The sequence below is a fragment of the Chelmon rostratus genome, chromosome 6, assembly GCF_017976325.1.
Source record: "Chelmon rostratus isolate fCheRos1 chromosome 6, fCheRos1.pri, whole genome shotgun sequence".
Lineage (NCBI taxonomy): Eukaryota > Metazoa > Chordata > Actinopteri > Chaetodontiformes > Chaetodontidae > Chelmon > Chelmon rostratus.
In genome coordinates this window covers 13,810,253-13,837,459 of record NC_055663.1, presented here as the reverse complement: position 1 = coordinate 13,837,459, position 27,207 = coordinate 13,810,253, and the positions used below count along the sequence as shown (strand labels likewise).

The 27,207-nt window shown below is 40.4% G+C and overlaps 1 protein-coding gene across 1 annotated transcript in view; it reads right to left on the bottom strand.

Annotated features, from left to right (window-relative positions):
* Positions 1-27,207, bottom strand: part of shank3a (SH3 and multiple ankyrin repeat domains 3a) — a 145,213-nt gene that overhangs the window by 75,441 nt on the left and 42,565 nt on the right. Inside the window, exons 4-7 of the mRNA XM_041939029.1 lie at positions 11,083-11,191; positions 9,894-10,045; positions 8,971-9,138; positions 5,408-5,524 (exon numbers count right to left, since the gene is read on the bottom strand). Of these exons, the coding sequence (XP_041794963.1) occupies positions 5,408-5,524; positions 8,971-9,138; positions 9,894-10,045; positions 11,083-11,191 (546 nt within the window). The remainder of the gene's footprint in view (positions 1-5,407; positions 5,525-8,970; positions 9,139-9,893; positions 10,046-11,082; positions 11,192-27,207) is intronic.

Here is a 27,207-nt window from a genome sequence, read left to right as displayed (position 1 = left end):
AACATAACATAACATAACATAACATAACATAACATAACATAACATAGCACACCATACCATACCATACCATAACATAACATAATATAACATAACAACAAAATAAACTGACAATCAATTCAGAGAAATATAACATTATGTCCTCAGTCTGAGTGTAAAAGCAAACAGACATTGAAGAGAATATCCAGTAATGGAAGGACATTATACCCACTGCAGCTAAGAATCTCCTTAAAGACATGACTCCCATTCAAACTTTTACAAACAAAGGCTTGAACACATTGGCGAAACAAAGTATTCATTGTATGCTATACGTATGTTAGTATAGTTAACTGAGTAGAAACTGACTGATCTCCAAAAGGCAAGATTAGTGTATTGTTTTTGATTCGAGCTATCAGATAACTTTTACTAAGGTCTCTGAACTTAGTCAGCTTGATAGTGTCACAATCATTGGGGTCAGGTGATGCACATTTCAAAGCTTTATCAATACTCCGACTCCTCAAAACTTGTCCCTAAAATCAGCAGCCATGAGCTCCTCAAAGCAGCTAGCAGCAAAGACAGCAAAGCATTTTCAGGGAGCTGCTTTGTCAGTTCGTAAAGTCCAGGAAAGCTCTAAGAGAGAACTGCTCGGATTGCTAGAAAGGCAAATCAAACCTCCTGTTTGACTGCTAAAGACCTTCATGAAACTTTAGCAGATTCTGGAGAGGTGGTGCACTGCTCTATTATGCAGCAAAACCTGCACACTTATGACCTTCATGGAAGAGTCATCAGAGGAAAACCTGGTGAGTCCTCACCACAAAATTCAGCATCTGAATTTTGCAAAGGAACATCTAAACAAACCAAATGTATTTGGGAAACATATAAGTTAAAATATTAAGTTAAAATATAACTTTTTGGCCACAATGAGGAAAGGCTTATTCAGAGAATAGCAGAATTTCATGAAAAGAAAACCTCTCTTGTTAAGCACAGGTCAATCATGCTTTGGGCTTGTGTTGCAGCCGGTGGCACAGGGAACGTTTCCCTGGTAGAGGGAAGAATGGAGTCAATTAAATACCAGCAAAGTCTACAATCAAGCATCACACTATCTGTAAAAAAAGAAAAGCTGCAGATTAAAAAAGGATGGCTGACAACAGGATGATGACCCAAAACACACCTCAAAATCAACAATGAACTACCTCAAGAGGCACAAGCTGAAGGTTTTGCCATGGCCCTCACAGTGGCCCGACCTAAACATCACCGAAACTCTGTGGATAGACCTCAGAAGAGCAGTGCATGAAAGACGGTCCAAGAACCTCATAGAATTAGAAGCCTTTTGCAAGGAAGAATGTTTGAATACCCCCAAACAAGAACTGAAAGACTCTTAGCTCTCTACACAAAGGCTTTACAAGCTGTGTTATTTTCCAAAGGGGGTGTTGCTAAGTATTGACGACATTCCCTACAAAGACAGCCAAACATGCCCTGTTCAAACGTACTCTTTGCATGAAAGTTGGTATCTTACAACAATAGTTATCACAAAAGGCATTCAATGTAGAGCATTTTGGTATAAAAACAAAATCAGCCATGTACATGGAACGCATTACTAAACACGCAAAATTGTTCCTCATTAGTTAACGCACATTAATTCTCTCTTGTGCATCAGACTATTACCATATTTGTGTGTGTGTATGTGTGTAAATGAGTACAGGCCCCTCTGGCAAAAAACAGCCCAATTCTAGATTGACAGACGTGGTCATGTGTCTATGTGCTGGCTGGCTGAGGGTCGATATGTAATTTAACACAGAGCAGAAATAACAGGACTAGCTTACCAGGAGCATAATGACTCTGGTGACTCCTGTCACCGCTGAGGCACACATTCAGAGACATGCACGCACAGATTAATTGAACATGTGGTTCAGTTAATAACATTACTGATGTGACTTTACTCATCGAGTATGTTGATGTTGATGTGGGGAGAGACAGAACAACCTACAGGTCTGACTCAACCAACACGTGGTTTCTTGTCTTGTTTTCATTTATACCAGGGATGAGAGCCACATCGCACACAGTACATGATGTTGGAAACACACAATCCCACAGTAGATGCACTATCAGGAAATAATGGATACCTGTCCTACACAAGCAGCCAACACATGTAAGGTAAAGCTAAATAGTGTGATTCTTGATCATGTTCTAAAGACACTGCAGGTTGCTGTAGCGCCCACTTTAGGAACCAGTGGTGTAGTGGTTACAAGATGTTAACCTTGCTTTATCATATCTGTGTCTTTTGTCGATGCTAACGTGTTACCGAAATTAACAAAGGTTGGAGAACCTTAACAGCTGAATTCTTGAATTTGTGCCTTTTAGAGACATTCTACACTATTTTGCACAGATGCATAGCTTACAAAGACATGCGCACACACGCACATGCACACACGCACATACACACACACGCACACACACACACACACGCACACGCACACACGCACACACACACACACACACACACACACACACACACACACACACACACAGAGGCCAATTACAGTTTGGGCCATCTGTCTTGCTCTACTCTCCAAGGCTTCCTATAGGAATTCATTAAGAAAACCATTTCTGTAGTCCTCACCATGGTTTGCTAGATGTGATTACATTAGCTTCATAGGAATACACCATGAGCTAAGTCAAGTACTTTAAAGTAATGACGCAGGTCAGTCATGTGTAAAGATTGTGACAGATGGTACCTCTCGCCGCCATGTTTACACTTTTGAGAATTCCTTCTCTCATTAGAATTGTAGGAGCAGATTTGCCATCCTCCACTGAATGTAGAGCTTACATACAGTATGCATGATTTAAGACCCAAACAATTGAAGTAAAAGCTCAGTTCTTCCTCTTTTTATACACAACAACAGCATAATACAAATAGTGTAGCATGAAATTGATACTTCCTCTATACAGCTTATAGAGTTGTCCCAAGATGTCATTGATCTGACTGGTTTGGGCAGTTCTGTGTGTGTGTGTCTTGTGCCACCTCTCTTTAATTTCACTCATCAGTGTTGTCTCCACTTGCTATTACATACTGTGTCCTTTCTCAATCACTCCTCTAACCATCTCCCATGGATCTGTCTGCCAGGTAAAAGACCCCTGCTATGCCTTCATTTGCTACTGCTGATCACACCTGCCAGGCTAAAAGCCCTGTAAGTAAATGTTAATGGCCAGCCAGAGTACAGGAATAGGACTTTCAGACCATTGATCAAGCTTATTCTGTTGCTGATTATGTTATCTTGCCATTCATCCATTCCCTCCCACCATCATCTATCTGTCCCTCCATCTGACGCTCTCTCTCTTTTCTCTCTCCATATAGATATATTGATCTTTCCCACTGGACTACTAGGTTCACGGTCAATTCTAGCAACCCACTTCTTTTTGTAATGGCACATAATCACCTGTGCCAGGCCTGTTTCCAGCTTGCTGGAACCCTGCTAAGAGACACTGTTTCTGGGATCAATCTGCTCAACCTGGTGTTCAGCCTCTAATGTCAAGATTAACAGCCATGCTTAGCAGTGAGAGCACACAGGAGCTGCTGCAATGCCCATTACCGGACTGTACACGTAGAAGTAACTGTAAATTTAAGTGTTTATCCATTCTACCTTTCATTATACCCTCTCTTGCTTGACACACAAACACACACTCACACACACAGTCCTCCACTAAGAAGTAGAACACGTAATGACTTCAGTCATGTGTATATGTTACGAACAGCTTGTATCAACTTTTGATGCTCTCTCTCTCTCTCTCTCTCCCTCCCTCCCTCCCTCCACTATGGCATTCCAGTCCAGTTGAAGCAGGTCATTCCTCATGACTGGAATTAGCCGAGCAGTACACAGTTACAATTAAAACACACACACAAACACACACACACACGCATTTTTCACTTTTTTGTATGCAAAAGAGAGAGTGATCAAGAGAGAGAGTGGAGTAAAGTGCTCATTTAATGTTCATGAACTGAGCACTCCTCTCTATTTCCCAATGAAGCAGCAGAAAAGCCTCTTCGAGCAGCCTCTAACAGAACAGGACAACAGAGCACAGGGGCACACTGCATCTAACACCACTCATCGTTTTCCCAAGAGTATGCTGGTTTTCATTGCCCTCATCTCCCAATGTCTTGTTGTGCCGCTCCTGATATAGAACAGATTCATTCATATTTTAAAATAAACACTCTGTGTGTTTCTTTTGTATTTCCACGCAGTGGAAATTTACTCACTTGGGGTCTGCAACGGTTGACAGGCATGCATGAACGATTTCTCTCAGAAGAATCAAGTTGATGCAGATTGTTGCAGAAATTACAGAAAATTAACTCGAGACTGGGAATCTTCGATATTCTTCTTATTGCGAACAAATGTTATGACAAAAATGAACATGAATTTATCCCTTAGTAGTATTGCCTGTGCATCCTTATATGGTGTAAATCACTCCCCAACAAATGCACTATTTACTCCTGCTCGAGTAATATAGAATTTATTTGAAAAATAAAGCTATATATCTGCACTGCTTTTTTAAAAGATTGATGTCTTTTCATAGGATTTGTTGACAACAGAAAAACATTAAACAATGCCAGTCTTATTCTTTAAATACAGATCAAGGTAACAATCTCATTGTGTAATGTACTCATGAATGAGATCTTGATCTAGAATCCAAGCTGATCTTTGGTCCTTATGAGGACAGTTTATAAGTTTAAATGATCCTGTACAACTGCACACAGTGGCACTGATCTCTGAGGTATCAGTCTGATCGTGAATACAAAGCATCAAAAAATGCTGTAGTTTATCATCCAAATTGCAGCAGACAAAGTGTATTAATGCACAGTGATGGTAACCCACGTGGGAAAAATATCCATGATTATTAGCCATTTTGGTGCGACACTCCCACATGAACCACTTGTCTTCAAATCTCCCCCTCTCCTCAGTCCATTATTACAACAGGCGACAAATACAGTAGAGATAATGACCAGGTAAAGGATACTTCTGCTTCAGACTGCCACTCAAGTACACACAAGTCTGCTTGCACGTGCAAACACACACAGAGGCAAATCACGACATGAATGCTATTCTGAAAATCAGAAGACCCTATACCGTAACACGTCTCTGCAATTGCCCATATGTGTCCTTGAGCAAGACAAAGAAGCCCCACCAGGTTCAAGGCTGCAGCACATGGACTACTCCTACAGATCTTGGAGGACGCTGCACCATCCTCACATATTGTCCAGATGATTATTTTAAAAAACTTCAATGACAATGTTTGTGAATATGCCTGCAAGCGTCTTTGGGTCTTCAAGGTCTTTGTGCGGAAAAAAAACAGTATGTTTAATTTATGCATCTACAACCACTTGGTCCACTACCCAAGCACTCAAGCCATAATACAAATTTTTAATATCTGTTACCTGGTTGTAGAGAGCACACACATGCAGGGCGGTGTTTCCAGATGCATTCTGGGCGCTCATGTCAGCTCCATAGAACAGCAGGTGTTCCAGGTGCTGCACATGGCCATAGCGGCATGCCTGAAAGAGCAGATTCAGTCATTTACTCTTTTTAGAAAATTAACCCTTATTTGCACACAAAATCAAAAGGGAACAATCAGAGTGTCTCTGAGAAAAAAAAAATTAGCAGCACCACATATTTTACCGTCATACTATATTTGTTGTACTGAAGAGGAACAAGAAAAGAGATGTATAAAAGTGTGACAAAGGTCTCCTGCTGGATTTTAAGCAGAGACAGAGTCAACAGCACAATGTGTTTTTGTGAGCTGACCAATCATAATGACGGGAAAAAAAGACAATGCTACAGAAACAATCAAGAGTTTGGCTGCAGCCCCTGTCTGTCTCTGCCTGTTTGGCCAAACCCAGCCAGTTTTTCCAATGTAACCTGCCTCTTTCCCTTGCCACAAAATACAGATGGAGCAATGCTTACAGTGGGATAGCTTGAATATGCTCAAATACAAAAGGCAGCCTTAATACATGCTTCTAAAAGCCAAAACCTCTGAAATGTTAAAAGAATTGAATCTTTTCCTTGTGTTTTTCCTTGGCCTAATTCTCCACACTCATCTTGTTAACAGCCTTGTTTGTATCACCTGAGGCTAATCGTGAATCTATGAATTAAAATCATTCTGACAAGAGGGATTTTCTTTAGCTTTTTATTTCACATACGTAAATGTGAACAATAAACTTTTCATCTAATCTCCATCGAGCTCCCCTCTTTTTTCCCCTTCTACACTATGGTTTTGTCCTGTGTCATTGATAAAGAAGCACACCAACTCTCCCCAGCAATTGTTTTCTCCCTCCTGTGTTCTGTCTCACTAAGAGTGCGTGACAGCAGTGAGACGGCCCACAAATGATGCTGGGATTGTTGTTGGTTATCAGACCTTCAGCAGTGTATCCTATTGTACACAATATATACCACTGGAATACTAATGCTGGAAAGGACACAGAAAAAGTGAGAGATTAGACAAGAAGGAGGTGGAAGAAATGAAACGTGGAGAAAATGTGTAAGACTGAATGACTATTGGATTTGCTGTACAGTATCTTAAATTTAGAAAGAAAAAAAACAATCTGATTCAGCACTAAGCTACTACTCCTTCCATTTAGAAGAAGAACATGCTTTGCTTTACTAGGGTACACAGAATGGAGGACAGGTATGATGTGTGATGGACAGTACCGCTGTGCTAAGAAACCCACATACAAGACATGAGAAATCAATCAGAAATCAATGCAGGAACATTTTCGTGCTTTTACGAAACAATACCTAAAAATCTCTTTTCCTTGTCAGAATCAACAAACTTAACTGCAACAATTTGATATAACTTGCTTGTTTCAGACTGATGATTGCTACCTGTTCATGAGGACACGGCCATTCATGAGGTTTCATTTGATGGAATTTCCATATAAGGCTATCTGTTCTGCTCTGTTTGTGGCCCAGTTCCATTCACAGAAATGCCATACAGGAGTAAAAGAAGAATTTCACACAGCTTCACGTCCTGCAGTCAGAAATCAGCAGGGGAACCCAAAACAAATTCAACATTGGCAGTAGTCATAGTTTAGAATATCTTCTGAACAATAAAATAGTAGTTGCACAGCTGCTGGGTAGTGTAACACTGTGACAAGCTTTAAATGGGAATGGTTTAGGCTCCGTAAAGTTAGATGCTAAAAAAAAAAAAAAGCGCTCCGAGACTACTACGAGCAGTGGAGGGGATCACAGAGATATCAGACGACATTTTGGATGAATTTCAGTTTCATATTTTATGTCTAACATCCTGCTATCACATTTGTGCAATGCCTCAGCAATATTACATTTTTTTTCTATTTTACAAACAAAACCTATCCATATAAACACACATAGGTTATATACATAACAGGTAATATATTTTTTCCTGCTGTGATACATACATATTTATCTACTGAGCAATAGCACAAACACTGTACTTAATTTATCCATACCCACCATGTGCAATTTTTATGTTTTTTTCACTGGTAATATATTTTTTATAGTGTTTTTTTTTATATACAGTGATCAAGTTTTTTTTGGATTTTGTATTGTTATTCTCTTATTATTCTTGCTACTACTGCTTGCTGCCTGTAACACCGTAATTTCCTCAGATAGGGATTAATAAAATTTTATTGTATTTTATATTTAAATTTTAAATTTACTCAGATTAAGCCATTGCAATTCTTAAGTCAAGTGTATTGAACAAAGGCAGGCTTTATGTTCATGACTTGCACAACTGATCTGGACCATTCTTGAATTTTGTTTGTACCTTTGAGAAAATTGGTGAATGCCACAAATTCCCTTAAATCACACAAATCATTCACCAACGACTGTCAGGTTCAATTTAAAACTTTCGATTAATTTTGTGTTTTATCCGAGACTACAAAGCTCATTTCATCTTATTCCAGGAAAAACAAACTTGTGAACTTTTCATCTTGCTCATAATTTCTTCACAATGACGATAACAGCCTGACCTTGAGGTCAACTACACCAGGCTGATAGCGTAGCGGAACTATGAAAGAGAGAATAACAGAACATGCGAGCAATGAAAGGCTGACGCAGGAGACGGCAAATATTGACTGACATTGTGCTTCTTTTTGCAATTATATTTGCCAATTTTTCCCATCTACTGACTTTCAAAAAGTTATTATATTTAAAGCGGCCGGAGATAAAGTAGTTTAAATAAAACAAAAAATTGCTGGTTTCATCTTATGTGATAAAAACATTGATGATGCCACATTGAGTGTTTGTTTTACATTAGAATTAGCTTGACTGTCACAAAAATGTCAGAATTCAACATTTCCTCTGCACTTGTTCATATTCAGCATCAGAAACAGAGGTACGCTGTCTGTTTGGCTCCATTTAATGTAAAGGAACCTTCAGACCTCCACTTCTTTCCTGCCACTACAGAGATATAAAGCAGAAAAGGCCTGACACAAACAAAAACAGCATGTAGGCACTAGCCTCCATTATGTTTACAGAGCAGGGCATGCCTTGAGGCGGTGTGTATATGAAATGCACACACTATGCCGTGTTTACGCTTCGTAAATCGAGAACCTATTCTACAATTAACACAGATAGACACGACAACTTGAACTGCCAGGCAGTAGCTTTGATACAGTGGCAGCAACAGTAGCATTTAGTTCAGCAGCCCTACCCACATACATTTGTATTAAACAAAAAGTTTATTTTTTCTGCTTGGAAATGCAGTTGAAAGTGCAGATTCACTGAAAACTCTGCAGAAATGGTGAATGTCCAATCCTTTAGAATGGGGGGGGGGGGGGGCGACTTGCTTCCCAAGCTGGAGCCTCCCACCAGCACATGATCCCCCCCCACAAAAATCAATTGAAACTCTCTCTCTCTCTCTGCAAACAAGACAAGACCTCTTACCCTCCACTTGCATTTGTATTCTGCACACACCTTTCACTGTTCTATCGGTGTGTGTGTGTTTGTTTGAGTGTATTACCTGGTGTATCTCCTGCCAGCCATTCTCATCCACGCAGCCGACCTGTGCGTGATCATGCAGCAGCAGCTCACAGCAGTAGGGGTCTCCTCCAACCATTGAGCTGTGGTAGAGAGGAGTCAACCCCCTGCTGTCTTTATAGTCAGGTGATGCACCCAAGTCCAACAACGTCTGGTGGGAAAAGAATAAGGTAAGGGGGGAATAATGCTCAAATTACTTCAAACTGTCCCCAGTCTGTGTTGCATCTCCACCATGCAATGTGAATGTCGAAGAGACCAGTACTTTGGGCTGTATTGTATGCTATCCACACTAGGTAAATGCTGCTTCAAGCAAAAATCCAGGAACCTCAGCAAAGTAATCTTTCAGTCAGTGGTACTGATCAGTCTAATTGCAGCTTTGCAACTGTACTAAATGAGCATTCTTGCACTGTAGAACATGTATAAAATATTTGTATATAGACTATCATAGATGTTATTTGAAGAAACCGTCTACACCATGACCTTTCATAGACTTTTTATACCAACAGCAGCAACAGCTTATGTATATTACAAGGCCCAGCGACATTGAATATGCGGACAATGACAAAGACTGAGTGGAAATAACCACTTCCAATTTCAACAGGTCTGCCTCAACAGGAAATCAATTTTATGACTCATGTAAACCCTTTCATTTAGGTTACAAGCCTCCTCAAACCAGACACAAGCAAGGCCATTCAGTGAATATGCCAGCCCATTCAAACAGGGCATGTTAAGCCTCACGTAATTAGCAATTGCTCGAGCCCCGGTGCCAGAGATTGCCTGCCTGCAAACTCTTCTTTCCCAGAGGGAAAGTTTGCAAACAAGCAATTGGTGTAGCAAAGGAAATAAAAGAGATGAGTCAGCTTTCCGGTATGATTGTGTGTGTGTGCGTGTGCGTGTTATACTCACTATAAGCGCTGTATGGTTCTTGCTGCGCACGGCCTTGTGTAGGGCAGTAATGCCATCTTTTGTTCTGAAGTCCAGATGAGCCCCTCCACTCTTCAGCACCTTGATGAGCTCTGCACATCCTTCCAGCTGTGCTGCCAGCGTTAGAGGACATTCTGTAAAATCCAAGGATGAGCGAGCAAACAATATCAAAAATCAGCATATTTCCAGAGATATTATTCTCCATTCTTTTTAAAAGATGAACATCCAACAATTGAAGCTGCCAATATTTGATGACAAAATTGCCCACTACAGTTATCAAAACTTTCAGTGACTCTGCAATTGGATGACTGCTTTGGCTGTCGTGGTTGTCTCCCTCCAGCTGGCCTAAGTGGCTGCTTCCTGTTGGTGTTAAACCAAGTTATTCTCATGTTCCCTTCATAGCTCCTCTGTCAGACTACAGGTCACCCAGCAGGGAAATCTCCTTTATGGCTGGACAAACATTTGCATAAACGTGAGGAGATTAGTAAAGAGGGTAATCCAGCTTTGCCCAGCATGCAGAAGGCTTATTTCAGAAAATCCATATATGCTCATTTTGTGGTGGAGACAAAAAGCAAGAAAGTGCAAAAGGAAAGACAAATCAAGGTTGAAAAAAGACAATTACAAGCCTGATTCCAAAAAAGTTGAGAGACTGAATAAAGACATCAATGAAAACAGAGTGAGTCATTTTCAAATGAACTGTGTTTACCAACAACAGTTTTATGAAGTGTTCCTGAGCTCATGTCGTAACATCCTTTATACAATCATGTGTTCACAAAGTGGTGAGACAGACTCAGCCTTTCCAGGATGCTCCTTTCATACCCAATCATGATACTATCACCCGTTACCAATTAACCTGTTTACCTGTGGAAAATTCCAAACAGGTGTTTTTGGAGCATTCCACAACTTTCCCAGTCTTTTGTTGGTCCTGTTTGAAACGTGTCAAGTTCAAAATAAGCATATATTTACAAAAATCAATAAAGTTGATGAGGTCAAACATGAAATACATTGTCTTTGTACTGTTTTCAATTGAATACATCATTAAAAAGATTCCCAAATTATCACATTCTGTTTTATTTATGTTTTACGAAGCATCCCAACTTTTGTGGAATTGCAGTTGTAGCTAATTACAGCAGAGAAGGGACAGGCTACTTCTTAGCACAGACTTCCTCACCTCCCGTATCTGGATCGTGGAAGTTGGGGTCCAAGCCTTTTTCCAGGAACCTTGAGACCTTTTCAATGTTCCTCTGTTGCACATACTCCATAAACTTCTTCAGGTTTGCCTAATGGAGGGAGACAAGGGACGGGGAGAGGGGGAAGTAGAGGAAGAGACAGCTGTGATTGGGTGACGTAAGACTTGTGTGGATGGAGACGTTTAATAATGCAGTTCAGAGATGAAAGCTAAAGTCGCTGCTCTCTCCTTCTTTTGAAGGTTTTATTTCTGCTCTGTCATGGCAAGCAAATGGACCATGTGCAGCAGATATAAAAGCTATAATAGGATGGACCAAAAAAGACGGTGAAAGTGTAAAGTAACACTGAAATGATGACCTTTCCTTTGGAGATCTGCGCCAAGAAAATGAGATCCTGCCACATTTTGTGTTCAAATGTAATGGTTATGATATTGCACAGAGCAACACTTTTACCTCATTGGGTCTAACATTGATGTTTAAAACCACTTCATAAAACAAGTACAGACACATACACAAACCCAGGTTAAAATCCTACCCAGCCAAATCCTAATACACACACAAACTGTGCACACACACACACACACACACACACACACATACACATACACAAATACTCTTAATTTCCTTTGTGACTTATAATTAAAAATATTAATCACCTCTGCTGATGAGTACAAGCCTGCAGAGTAAAGAGTGAAAAATGAACCTATGAGTGAGGTACCGGTACTACCATTTCATAATAGATTACTATAGCCTGAAAAATCAGGACAACAATCAATCTTGGATTATTTGAAACATAAAATTATAGCTCAGAATGTGTCTAAGAAAAGACATCAAGTAAAAACAGGGATAATAAAAACAAATTCACTCCACTATAGTTTAATGCTGAACATATAAAACATCAATCATTATTGACAGGCTACTATGTATCTTGAGGATTTAATTACACGATATCTGTCTTCCAGCTTCACAGACAACTTTCAATACTATTGCATTCTCTCAAGGTTTCACAGCCTCTGTCATTATGTAACATCCACATGTGCACAAGCCTACAGAGGCACATACACACATACACATTACGTTTTACACAACTTCATCATTTAGCAAAACGCATGCAACATAACACTCAAACGCCTACATAGAAACATGTACACTCACAAGCAAGAATGTGAAAACAACGCAGCAGCCATTTCGACACTCACCATGTGCGGTATCATATGCTGTATATCCCTCGCTCTAAAAAAGTCAAACTCTACAACACCTTCCGAATTTCACATCACACACTCCCTTTTCTCTTCGCGGCAAGTCATCTGCAGCCGGCTTGCCTCTACAAGCCTGCCGCTCGTTCACACACACCACACCGGCGTGCTACGACCGCCGCTCTCGCCATCTCCAAGTCAAACTGAGTGAGAGAAATTCACTTTGGCTTTTTCCTTTTTTTTGAGATGTTCTGTGAGGCAGTTGTTATGGTGATGGGATACAAAGACAGCTCTGGCAGCCAATGTACACGAGTGGGAAGAGCACTGAGTTTGTGTTTGTGAGTGTGTGCTTGTGTGTGTGTCCTGCATAATGCCAAAGACGATGCCTTGAAGAGGCTCGTGGATGATTTGCCACTGATCAGCTGGATGTGATGTGTGTTTTATTGCCTGTTGAACAGAGGGCTGATAAAAAAGCTTTTGTTTTATCTGCTTTGGTGACGGTCTTTCTGTAACACACACACACACATAAATGCACACAGGTGTAAAAACACAAACAGCATTATTTCCAAGTCACCATGACATACTGACAGTACATCAGATTAAAGAGTCACAGCTCTGTGCATAACTGGTGGAGTGACTAGACACAGTTTGCTTGTTATTTTTGCAAGGCCAATAATTTACCATGAAAATGACAAAAATAGTGTAATCTACTACTATTTTATAAAAGAAAATTCCTACAGTTTAATATAAAATGACCTCATTTTACAATCCACCTCCACCTACAATTCATACCTGCTTATGAAATTAAAAGCTGAAAAATTTAAAAGGAATAGAAAAAACTAAGTAGTAATCTGTCTGGCATTTCATTCATTAATTTTCATTCACATGTATGAATGAATGCATGAATACCATTGTCCCTCACAGGCTGTCATACGGTGGGTTATTCATGGTAGTCTGGATGTGACATTCTTTCTGTTGTTTTCTGGGAGGAAAAATTACTTTGTGTTATCTTGTAATGGAGTCTGTATGCAGTCTGAAGCAGACAACAAAGTTAGGGGCCACAAAATGCACACAACAGTAGGTGAAAACACCGCTCCCATGAATATCATTGTCAGCAGATGGAAAACATTAGATCTTGTATATAACACAATCAATGGGAAAGACCATGAAGACCAGGGATATTACCCTAGATAGTGTATGAACTATTTGTGTATTGTATTTGTATATGTACTGTATATTTGAATGTAAAATTTAATAGAGCATCAAAATAGTGAACAATCATCAGGAAAGGTCACGAAATTAGATCTTGTGAGCTAAAACAATGAATTAGTCAACGTCTTCATACACCGTTATTTTGTGAGACTGTGTTATAGAAATAGATAGATATACTATACAGGCTTTACAAGGTCTTTGAGGCTAAATGGTGTTGCTCTGTCTGTAACAACATGGCGACATGCCTGAAACAAGTGAATAAACTGCCGTAGGACGCTATAACCAATTAACGCAGAAACACATATCAATCCAACTAAGATGTTTGGGGAGCTGGGGAGTGCATGTGCACATGTACTGGTGAAGCAATACTGTAGGTAACTATTGCCAGATAAAAGCAGAATTATTGCTTAGGAAAATTCATTGAATGTGCAATTCAAGGCCCTAATTTTGTGACCTACAATTAGCTTAAGAGGGCATAAACCTGATGCAGCATGTACTCTCTACAACAAGTCCTCAGCAGCTTCAGGACTTCATAACCTCTTCTCCACCAGACTAGGCTATGCCAAACCTTAAAGTCCTACAGTTTGATTACATAGATAACGTGCGAGTTCACTGGTAGAATACTCACTACTAATCACATACACAAGCACATACAAATGCATCTGTAACTTTGCTGATCTTACAGTAGCTTTATCCATTGCCTGTGCTATGTGTCTTGTTATGTGCAACCCTATATTTTCCCTTTCCTCTGACCTTCGAAGTTAAATTCCGCTCTGTTACGTTAAAAAAACAGTTGGACCCAAAGCTTTGGCACCTCGCCCACAGCTGCTGCGGTCAGTGTTGCTGTTGACATGAACTCAAATGAGACTGATACACGTCAGAAAGAACAAATAAAATCTACAGTCAATCTACAGATGTAAAGCATCACAGAGCGATAAAACCCCACATATCCCAACTTCAAGGACTGCTGTACAGAATTATGAAAGAGCAGCTGCACACACCTCCTATGTGCTCTTCATCGCTCCTTACTAATTTTGGCTGACAAAGGAACAGACAGGCCCCATCTCTTTTCAGCAGCCATTCAGTAATGACAGCAAGAAAATCTCAGGTTAAGACTTGTCTGTCACTTTTAAGCAGCAGTCACAACACAGCTCATCTTTAAATTCTCACTCCTGCGGTGTATCACCTCAACTGCTTCTCAAATCTCACACTTTATTTCGATCGCTAAGTGTTTTTCATTCACTGGCGTCTGGTGCGGTCTGGTGTGGGAACAGTGAAAAAATTGTATTGACACAGAAACACTACCAGGGAATCAGAGAATGTCATGTTTGCACAGCCAAAATGGACCAATACTCCACGCCAACTGGTCAAAAATGTCATATGATTGGTCGTTCTACCGTTTCTTTTTACATCTTTCAAATGTGTCCTTCCATCTGCCATGATTTATCAGTTCGAAACTAAACCTGCTGAGTTTCTGAGATAGTAAAACAGACTGTATTCTTCCACATCATAGCCATCCAACAACTTGCAAGCTTTACCATTAACTGTTATTATACAGATGAGTAGTAAACATCTTTACCCATTAGCACTACTTGTCTAGACCCAAACTTTGACTAAAAGTTTGACTGGTGGTCTATGCAGCTTCTTGACATTTACTACTGGCATGAGGATGAGGATAACTCTGCTGTGCTGGCTTATAGAAAAGAGAGGGAAGAAAAACAAAGAAAAGAGGAGAAAACGAGAGACAGGAGGAGAGAAATGAAAGATAGTGTTACATCTCAGTGTGGCAGAGCAAGAAACAGCAGCAATAATCAACTCCTGGAATCTGTGGCATTTTACCAACTTATTAAACCAAGAAAATAGCCTGCAGATTCAGTTTGATGCTCGGCACGAGATGTTCTCGCCTGATCTCCATATTATTAGAAATTACTCTCCAACTACACCATTTGATTTATGCAGGCTTTGATTCGAATATGATTTCTGTCCCTGCACGTCCTTTTCACAGACAGCTACAAAGCTTTTGTGCTACAACGACTGGAACATGCTGAACGCAGAAAATTAATAAAAGTCATCTGAAATATGGAACGTAATATATTAATGACACTCCAACTACTAATGTTGGTGAAGACTCTAATTCAGGCATGTCCAAACTATTCCATAAAGGGCCGTGTGGCTGCAGGTTTTCGTTCCAACCAAGGAGGAGCACACCAGCTTAATTAGCTGAGCTCAGTCTTCAGCTGATAACTCAGTGATCCCTTGATGTTGATTGGCTGGCCTGGTGTGCTCCTCCTTGGTTGGAACGAAAACCTGCAGCCACACGGCCCTTTATGGAATAGTTTGGACATGCCTGCTCTAATTCATCCAGGTCATGCAAGTTCAGTTGCCTTTGTATAGCACTTAGATCCAACTACTAATATTAATGTTGACCTCACATTCATTCTGCGAGACACCCCATACCCAGAAACAACACTTGACCACAGTGTGTAGCAGCAGCTGACGCAGCCAGCAGCCAGGGTTTTAGGGAAGCTCCTGATATAGAGGGGCACCTTTGGTATTCTTAAACCCACAGCATTTAAGTGCCCAGAATTGCGGGACATTGTCATTAGAATTACACTTCAAGGATTTCAGACCCCTGACTAATTCAGGATTCTACTCTCCCCTACAGATTTTGTTTGAATATTGGCACATTTGGATATGTGTCCTGAATACTGTGCAGCATCTTACGAAGGATCACCAATCAGAGGCAGAAAATGAGTGGAAGAGCTACTCCAGCAAGCAGGACAAAGCGGATAGAGGTTCTTGCTTTTTAGTTCAGTACCCTGAGGAGGCTCTTGTCTCCTCCATACTGAGGGGGGATTATCTGCCACTACCTGATAAAAGCCTGGGTAGGAGGCCAGAAATCACAGAGACAACACGACTCCCCCCTGCTTGCCTTAGTCAGTGTGTTCTGCAGCTATTCTCCCTTGGTTTTTCTCCTCCTGTTATTAAGTGCTTCTGCCATAGCTTCATAAAAGACGGTGTACACACTTAACGTCCTGCTCAATAGCTCATGTGCATCCATGTGTGATCCATACAGCATGCACATATGTGTGTCAGACACTTTCACTGCCCTATATTTACACTCATTACCACATGGCTACACAGCCCCTGGTCCATCACAGCTGGCCTACAGTACATTGTGCCATGGATGAGTAGCAATTACAATGCTCACCAACACGACGCTTATTCTGGAGGATCATATACTGGCCTAATGTGAGCTGGCCCGTAAAATACACACATGCTCTAAAGCGTTGCAGCTATTTAGGCAATAAACACAGTGAGCGAGTGCAGTGGGACATGGGGACGCTCTGGGGACTGGCAGACATCGGGATGATATGAGCACAGCCTTAACAGTTGGGAGAAAGCAGAGGGTTCAAGCGGAAGTGGAAGAACAATTTAACCCTTCAACACAGTATCCTGCTGTCAGTGCCAGTCACCTACTGCACTGTGTAGTGAAGTTAGCTATTTCATCGTGTAATTCCTGATAGTTGGCAAAAAAGTAGACTTTTAAAAACTGTCACTGATCTCAATGTAGCAACAACAACTGTTTCACATGGGGATACTCTGAGCTCAGCTACACCCAACAGCGTCAAGCTGTCATATTTTTGTAGTGAAACCTATTCAGATGCCAGGTGACTCATTTATTCAGCCTGTCTGAGAGTGATGTGGAAAACGGTCGTGACACTGACTGATAGTGTGCTAAATCAAACCCAACAGTGTCATTGCTGAAGGTGAAACTGTTGTAGTCAATTTGATCAAAGTAATTAAATGTAAGATCAGTGTTAATAAATAAATATGTAGGAAATTCTGTACATATACAATGTAATATTTCAAATTATAATCATTATGGATGGGGCAGAGATTCAGGCAGTGTCCATTAATAGAATCCTATCCAAAACATTAACTGACTAGGCTTTGTATGCTTACTACAAATTGTGACATCAACAATCAGTGCTTATTCTTGTGCGTAGTCACATCAGCAAACACCCTTATCTGGCACAGAGTGTTCCTGATTTTCTGTCTGTCTGTGCTTTGTTGACAGTCACTTATATAAAGGTTGGAGTGAGAGTGGCCTTGACCCCCATCTCCTAGACGCTTTGTACAGAAGCCCTGCTGCTGCAGGGGCACTGCACAGACACACAAATCGAGGGAGATGCAACTCCCTATTAGGCACATGGAGAATCTGGCTATATTTTCATACCCATGCTCAAGCTGCAGCTTTTAGCAGCAGTGAGAACGCAGTTTACAGCTCTGTTTAGTAACAGACACCAGCATTTGTCATACAAAGGGTTTCTTTATAATTCCTTTGTGTTTTATCAAAAGTAAACATTGATCTAAATGGATATACTGCTCTGTCACAATACATGTTGACACACAATAAATAATTTGGCCCCAGAAAAGCGCATGTTGAGATGAAGAGTAAAAAGTGCTGGATTTCATTTTCAATCTGGATGTCAAAGAATCTTCTGTGACTGACAATGTAACTGTAGGCTGTGCTTTGGTAAGCGCTGCTAGGGTGAGTCATAATTAGTAAGATTAGTGAGCAGGGCAAACACAGCGAGCAAAGGTCATATAAAACCAAGATTGTAAACTACAGTTGCACAGTAAAGGTGATGCAGCATTGTACATCACGAAAATGGGTCTCTTTGATAAACTTGTAGAAATATGGACCTGCAGGAGTTGAAGATAGACTTGAGTCCCAAACTAAAAATAAAGGGAAGCATGAAGTCAATTCACTCAGCTCCCTAGCTGAGGAAGATAAAAGTGAGAGGCATCATGGAAGCATACTAAGCTGCATTTCAAGTCTTTGGCAAAACCTCAAAGCAAACAGTGAGAGCAGAGACTGTATAGTGAAGCTGCCACTGGTCTAGTGCATCTTCCATTTGACTCAAGGTTCACTATCAAAACAGAGGCTCCTCTTTTCAAACCTCTTCTCATCACATGGAAAAAAAACAGGCAAATGCCTTAGCTAGTTTTATTTGTCAGTTTATTCTATAATTCATGCATTTATTGCAGAGTACGAAGGTCTAGAAGCATGTTCCCATTAAAAATGCAGCACATTGACGTGGTGTGGCAGAAACACAAGGAAATGGGGTCACGTGAGGGGAAGGAATGGAGGAGAGTGGTGCAAAGACATGATGGAAGAAGAGCAAAAAGGGTGAAGATAAAAAAATGAGAGAGTAGAGCAGAAATCTATTTGCAGCTCTAGTCTTTCGTATCCCATGTGATACTGGCTTCTCTTGAAACTTCAAGCAAATAAAAATCAGAGTAACTCCTTTGACAGACACATCCTGCCAACAGACAGAAGAGCTGTTATGTAAAATGCAATTTACTTCTGTAGATGATACATTATGAGTAAAATTCATTTTTATTATTAAACAGTCAGAGCCCAGTACCAGTAAAATGTGTCTTTTATGGATATGTCAGTACGGGTCACCACATGCTGGCTATTTTTGGATGATTTGAAATTCTGTTACAGTACATGTGGTTTTGGTCTTTGCCTGTTTCCAGACTTTAGTCTTGCTGACCATTGTACTCTTTCTCTGACTGTGAGCCAAACTTATTATAACAAAATGATGGCTCCGAGTCAAACAAGCTCCTGACTGGCTGTCAGATACAATGGCTGTGCACAAAGCAAGAGCATGTTAAACTCTGTGGGCTGTGAATCTAGAGAAAACATACATAACTGTAAGTTTAATAGTGTATCTGTGTGTGTGTGTATTCTAAGAGTGTATGTAAGACTCTCTATATTTTAATCCATGACAATTTACAGCAACAATCCACTAAATACATGACTGAGTAAGATTTAACTTAATAAACACTATGTACACAAATTAAGAGTAAACAAAAGCAGAAAAATATGACTTGCAGATAAACACAAAATGTTGAGCATATGAGCAACATCTGATTATTATCAAATAACTGACTGCAACATAAAATATCTATAAATACTTAAGACTCTTTTAATCATTTCAATTTCTACAGATGCTAATATCCTTAAAAAACAAGTTGTGCTCTGAATATTACCTCTGTGAAGCTCACAATATTTATTTATTGGGGGACATGTTAATTTCACTTCATTAATTTCCATGGTAACATTTCTGGGGCCATAATTTGTGGTAGTGTTGTGCTTGATTCTATTAATTACAGGAAAATCCACACTTCTCTATTACTTTCAAGTGTATATGTATTTCTTCCAGCGCTGCTGTTTTGGATTGCACTGTACAAGAGCTGAAGATATCAGGTTACTCTGTAGCTATCAGAAGATATCAGGTTACTCTGGGGTTGGACACTGTGTATATACTATATGAGTGTACCATAGGCACCTTGCTATATAACTGTTAAGATGGGCTAGCATTGTCAACTCTGGGTTTTCAGGCACCATGGATAGTGAGATAAAAGAGCAGTCATTACCTCTGTGACCATGAGCTGCCATCATCACTTGAACAGAAGCCAATTGACTGCCAGCCTTCACACTACATACCGCTCAATAAAAATAAAAATACTACTGGCCTGTAGTGGTGTACTGATGTCTTGTGATGTCTTGTGCGGCGACTGTGGCTCAGAAGTAGAGCAGTCGTCCACCTCTCAGAGGGTTGGTGGTTTGATCCCTGGCCTCGGCAGTCTAAGTGTCAAAGTATCTTTGAGCAAGATACTGAACCCCAAGTTGCGTGGGGTTGGTGCATGAATCTGTTAATGCTCGTAATGAGCAGGTGGCCTAGCTAACATGGGGGACTAGAAAAGCGCTATATAAATACAAAACATTTCCATTTGTGATGGATTGGTGATGTATTTAAGAAAAAATCATGCTGCTATGTATTGTGGAGCTTCAACATCAAGTCAATATTAGCTACACGTATAAAACAGTATGTACGTTTATGAGCGCCATGGAGACATGTTTTGCTCCCACTGCATGACTCTGTACATTCATGTACTATAATAAGCAACTTGATAACTAAAAGATTCCTCCTAATTTGAAACAATAATTATAAAAGAGGTAGTGCTGTGAGCAAAGAGAAACATGAGAATCCATCTGATCCAGGTTTCACTGCAAAATGCTCAGATGGCATTCACCTCACTCTTAAAAAAATTCATTCTCACTTTCTCTGCAGAGTTTATGGTCTATCCAGCCACGGTCGTTTTGCATTTCCACACATACAATATTACATAGATTGTTTTTGCTTTTGAGTTTACATACGTGAATTTGTGTTCATGTGTGACATGGGAGGATGAAACAACACCACCAGAAATCTATGCATTGAGTATAAAACACTGCAGAGTTGAAAAAATGGCTTTGAATCGCATGTACTTCGTTGTACTACAAAAATTCCTGAATGTAATTATATACATATTGGCTTGTACGAGTTTTGAGCGACGAATGAAAGAGGCTTACTGGGTTAGCAAACTGAAGGTGTGTACTTTTGCCACAATGATGACTTCAACAAACTGAGAATACGGATGGGCAACAAAGAAGTGGTGTAGGAGTGGTTTGAAAAGTTTCTATTGATGTTTTCAGACCATTTTTTCAGTGACTGTAAATCACTACTTACTAATGTAAATCCAAGTTGACTACTGCTGCAGTAATCACCAGGGGAGCAGTTTTTAAGACCTCAGCAGATGAGTGTTTGATACTCAGCAGAGCATGCGAAAGGAACTACTATAGGTTTCCACACTGACTGTTAGGCAGGCAGAGTGTATGTCTAACATTATAACAGATTTAGTAAAGCTGTCCAATAAACGAACATATTAATTAACCTTCTTAGTTTAATGTGGGTGTTTAAACTCCCGTAAAAACCAAAGAGCTGCTGCGTACCGCTTCACGCCTGTTAAAACAGATTGTGTGCTTTAGCTCTGTGTATCTATAAGTACTTCTGCCTCTATCCATGTCTGTTTGGACCTCAGCCTACAGTATGTTTGTCTGAGAAAGGGAGAGCTTAGTAATCTCCAATATCCATACCTAACAGGCTTAAAGTGTAATGCTCTCAGCTACAAAAAGACCAATATACTGTATGACAGAGCATGGACTTGATCCCAAGGAATAGGATTTTCTCTGAGGGGAATCTTCAACCTTTATTATATGGCAGTAAATAAATCTCAGTCATTTGATACACTCTTGAGCTTAGGGGGGAAGTATCACCACATGAAAAAGCACTGGAGGCCTGAGGATGAAATCTATTGGTTGGTCTCTCTCTCTCTCTCTCTCTCTCTCTCAGAAAATAACACTTTCTAATTCATAATTTAGCACACTAAACACACAAATTTTATACATGATGCATGAGTGCAGAAAAAAAATCCCCACACTCAAAAACAGGGAAGGGGGTGCTGTTACTATAGCAACAACATCTAACACATCATTGACCATAACTGTTTCTGCCTAACATGCAATTCAATTTTACACCTCTCTGGTGAAGATTTAGAAAGACTGTACAGCTTGCTTAGTTCACAGGAGACACAGTCATTATCATAATAATCGTAATTCCTGTTCTAAATAACATGCTCCCTCCAGCATCCCTCAGGGTTTTTAGAGACTGAGTATTTTAGACTGTCCTTTAACTGAGATATGTTTTTGCTTGTCTTGTTTATGTTGGGGGTCCCTGATCTTTTTATGGATGATTATTGAAGGGTAATAGAATGCAGTTAAAAGACAACAAGAAAAAGATACAAAGAAAGCGAAACAAAAATGCCTCTCTGCATTCTAGCCTAAGGCCAGCCTCTACCTGGACCTATGCCATCTGCTGACAAAGCATGCACATACCAGTATGGTTACTCTATTATGAGGGCTATCTCTGTTTTTAAACCATATACAATGAGACACAATGAGACACACAAGCTGATCTGATGCAGGACCTGGAACAAGGACTGTGTGAAAACAGTCTACACTAAATGCTTGTCTATGTGATTAGTAACTTCCTGTTAAAACAGTAAAAATCACTCAAATGAAGCACACATACACATCAAAATGGATGCTTGACCTGAACTTCAATCACAACTTAACACACGACGTACTGTGCCACGACCAGTTGAGCAATGTCGACTTGAAGCACCGTAAATGCCATGCCACAAACTTTGAGCAGGAAGCCCAGAAAAATCAAAGCGGGTAAACAAACAACTTGCTGTGCTATAAACTAAATGTTGCTCCACAAACCTCCTTTCTCTGTGGGGAAACTAAAAAAGAACAGCCAGAAGGCTACCTGCACAGCCTCACTGGAACAGTTACCTGCATTACTCTTGATCTCATGAGTCATTTTAGCAGAAGTGTGTTGTGTCTAACCTCTGTGGCCCGGCTCCTGGTAGCTCTCTCTGAACGTAGCAGCATGGTGCCTCCTGTGTAATCCTTTTCAGAAGCACTGGAATAATGTGTTTCAGCTTCCTATGATATCTAGTGTTCCTCTTGATGAAGTACAGTTTGGGCAGGCGGGACAGTGTGAGCTAGCTCTGAGCAGCAAAGCACGCAAAGCCACGGCCTCTTTCCCACTCATCAACACACTCACAAACATGCAGAGCACTGGCTTATTGTTTGTGGACCCCTAAACACATTCTGCTGTACGCTCAACCAATTCCACCCACCTTCCTGGCCACACTGGCAGCATGGCTTTGTCCAGCATTGTCTGTTCCATCAGTACAATTGAGTCCTGGTGTATTTGCCAACCCATTAATACAAAAAAGAAGGAATAGGCAAAAACAGGAACATACAAATGTGAATGTGCAGACCTGTGAGACAAACACACAGGCAAGATCTGTATGAAAGGCAAATCATTCATGGGTGTTGTTACAGTGATACTCCATTCAAAATCTGCAGGCACCATTTTCGTGCTGGCGCAGGGCATGCAACTGAGTGTTGCACTGGCATACTGCTGGTTTCCTGTAGTGCATCATGGTTATTCCCCCCACAGTGCTGGTTTGATATACTGGTGACTTGGCCCCAGTGGGAGGAAAGACATGGTACAGGGTGTGGCAATGCCTATCCAGAGGTACAATGTAATCGTGGTAAATAAAATGAGTACGTCTTGCGCAGTTCGCTGTCTGCCTGCTTAGAGCTAGACGACAACTCAGTGCACAGCATGTACCATGATATTGTCACTTTATTTGGTGGTGACATGCATTTAAACCTCTCCAAAAAAAAACACAACACCCTTTTTCATGTTCTTTCCACTTTATTCTACATTCTTCAACCAACTGACATGCACACAAAATAAAAAACATTTATTCTGATAATGTTATTAATGGCAGGCAATGCAGTGTGTGATTGTCAGCTCTGCAATCCACAACACCTTGTAGCTACCCTACATTGACGCCCTGTGCTTTACTATGGCAACTCCATCTATAGCCATCTGAAGGCATCAGGTATCTGCTCCATCTGTAGTCTCTAACTGGAGTGATGTTGCGCACTCTGAAGCACAGCAGATCTGCTGGTTGAATTTTGGGTAATAAGCACAGAAACCTTGGTGCTTAAGTACATGTCAGACTTGTCATTTTCACTAAGCTCTAAGAAAAATGGCAGATCACATAAAACTTCTTACTCTACTATGACTTCCTCATATATGTCCCTGCCAGTCTACACCTCGTGTCTCCATCCAAAACACCGGATGACTGGGCAAATGGCTACTCAGGTCATCTTCTTTTGAACAAGTCTGACTTAAGTGTCGCCTGGAACTCCACATTTTTAATCATAATACAGGTAGAGGTGGTCGTGATGACCAACATGATCTGATAGAGGCTGTTCGGGTTAAATTGTATATCTGTGTTCACAGATACAGAAGATTGTCATTTTAAAAATCCTAATTTATTCGTGGATCATTACCAGCATCAACATACAATACGAGATACATATTATGGCACTACAGTGGTAAAATCACATGCTATTACACATGGGAAACATGATGACCATAAGATCTTCAACATGTCCAGAAAGTGAATTCAACTTAAAAAGTATTTGTCTGATCATGGCAAAATATTTATTTGAGCTACAACATTCATATCTGAAACTGTATACTGAAACTGTAATTGTAGCAGCCTCTATCTAAGCCACCTATGTAACATAATATTTTTTTTCTGACCCTACCACGTACCAAATACCAAAAGTCGGCTTGGCACACCCCTGATGCAATGGGCAGGATGAACTTGACTCCAATCAGGGTGCTGCAGGGTTCACAAAAATTGTGCTGAGTGAGCTCAAAAAGTCGCCTGAGATCATGGAAGTTAGAGTGGATTACAAAGACTAAACAATTGGGTGCACCTGCTTGCAAGGTAGACCGATGTGTGTGAGGACTGAGATGAAAAAAGTGCAACCAGCCATGTTTTATTAATTGTTTAGAACATGCTGAGCATACACATGTATGGTGGAGAGCTTGATTATGCTGCAGAAGTGGCTTCAGAAATTTCTTTGGATAATATCATAGTTTTTTTTCACTGCGTGACCATTAAAAATCAATTGTTACATAGATGAAAACAACATTTTTCAAAGCCACCATTTCTACATGGGGTGTTTGATACTAATAATGACAAAAAGTTAGTGTACAGTTAATGTTATAGTCCTTAAATTCTGTCACATGAAATATGACAACAGAGCTCCATTGTTGTGTGTATGCATGACTATGTGTTTTTGTGTGCTTGTGTTTGTAAGCACGGTGGTCAGGGAGGATGAGGGGAATGCATGCTGTCATCAGAATCAAAGTCTAGAGAAAGAAAGAGCTGAATCAGGTCCAGTCACGTGCATTTAGACAGACACACAAACTGACAGCAGGACACAGACAGGCAGACGGTGGGGGGACACAGCCAGAGCATGACACACAACTACACAGACCAAACGTGAACTGGAGCTCATCCTAGCAAAACTTATATCAAAATACATCTCAAAATATATGAAAAATTATATTCCCCTACATTTGAACCTTGGCTGCAAACAGGCAGGGATACAGAGTAGGAACAGAAGAGGCCAGCCAGCAAGCTCTAGGCTGAAACAGGGGGTATGTGGGTAGTGTATTTATTCAGCCAGATGATTATTAGAACTCTATTGTATTTTTATGCCTCTGGCATCCTATTCTATAGTCATCTATTCATACTGCATGACCTAGAATGCTGGTGTCTTCTGCTAGTGGGATGTTGTGCGATATGGAGCAAGAGCTTTACAATGAGTATTTCACTGTGAAATGAACTTGTGCAATGATATGTAGCATCATCAAGGCCAAAAAGCAATTCCAGTTCCAGTTCAGTTAAATAGGTGGATGGATGGATGGATGGATGGATGGATGGATGGATGGATGATACTTCAACTTTCTGTCAAAAACAGTGATGATCAGTAGTGTCTAAAATGTCCTCTTACATTTCAGATGCACACATAAACAAACCAAACAGCCATAATTTTTGCAGTGTGTGGCTTTATGCTAGCTAAACAGTCTTTCTGTTGTGCTTAAATGATCAGATACAGTTTTCATTCAAACAGTGTCGGTACGTAGCTGGGCTGTGCATGACTGTCATCTTCGGCAGAAATGTCTGTACAGTATGAGCCACAATACACAGATGGAGATGTGGAGGTGACTGCATCCTTTCCGCTGTAGATGTCAGAGACCGACTTGTGGAAGGCAAACTGGGAAATTGTTGGATTTAACTTCTGCTTGTCTCGTTGCCTGTTGTCACTGAATCTTTTACTACATTAGCAACAGTTCTTCTAAGACTAGACCAGCACATTCAACCAATCTGGTTCTGCTTCCTAATTCAAGTATCTCATTGCAGCTTCTCATTTGTGGATGTCGCCCATTTTTTACATGTCAATGCAGAACTTGGTGAAACTTTCAGACTGGATTTATCACCTATCTGTCAAGAGTGCCATGACACAATGTGGTTTAAAATTGAAGGTAAAGAGGAGATATGGATAACATATTCCTCCCTATCTACTACTGCACTGACATAACACTTGAATCATAAAAACAAAGTCCAGAGTATTAACATTAGCCATACCTAGAAGCAGAGACCCACATTTAGCTTACTGGGGTGTATTATGAAGAGCCTGGGGCTATAGTTTCTACATGGCCTGGTTTCAGATCATACCGAATACAACAGAATCAATTCCTTTTTTCTAATCAGTCTAATCACTGTCTCTCCCTCTCTCTCTCTTACACGCACATATATACCCTACTCAGTCTAAGTGAAAAACTAATTGATAACAACTAAAACACAGTACAATGCTGCAATTTGTCTTCGAAGAACTTACCCAATGGCTAGAAAAGCAGTGGCATACAGGCGGCACAAACACATTAGGGTGTTAGCAGTAGCCCAGTGCATCAAGCGTAATTAGGCAACTGTAATGTTAAATAAGACTGTCTCTCTACAAGCACAGGCCAAAACAAACTAACACAAATCAAACTTTAGTGCACTGTGTAGTTTTAATGCCTTTTACTTAAAGTACACAGGCTGAATTTGTAAATATACGAAAAACGTTACAAAACAACAGACAAGACATAGTGCTGAACTCTAAATGATTGGGTTTTTTTGTTTTGTTTTGTTTTGTTTTGTTTAATAGCACATAGATTCCATACATACGGAATGAATAACTGACCTAGTGGACTCTTGGAAGACATGCTTGTGTGGGATATTTTGTAAAGTGAACCAGGCTGCCCATTTGAGCAGCACCTAAGGTCAAGCAGCCCACAGGGCATAATGTTG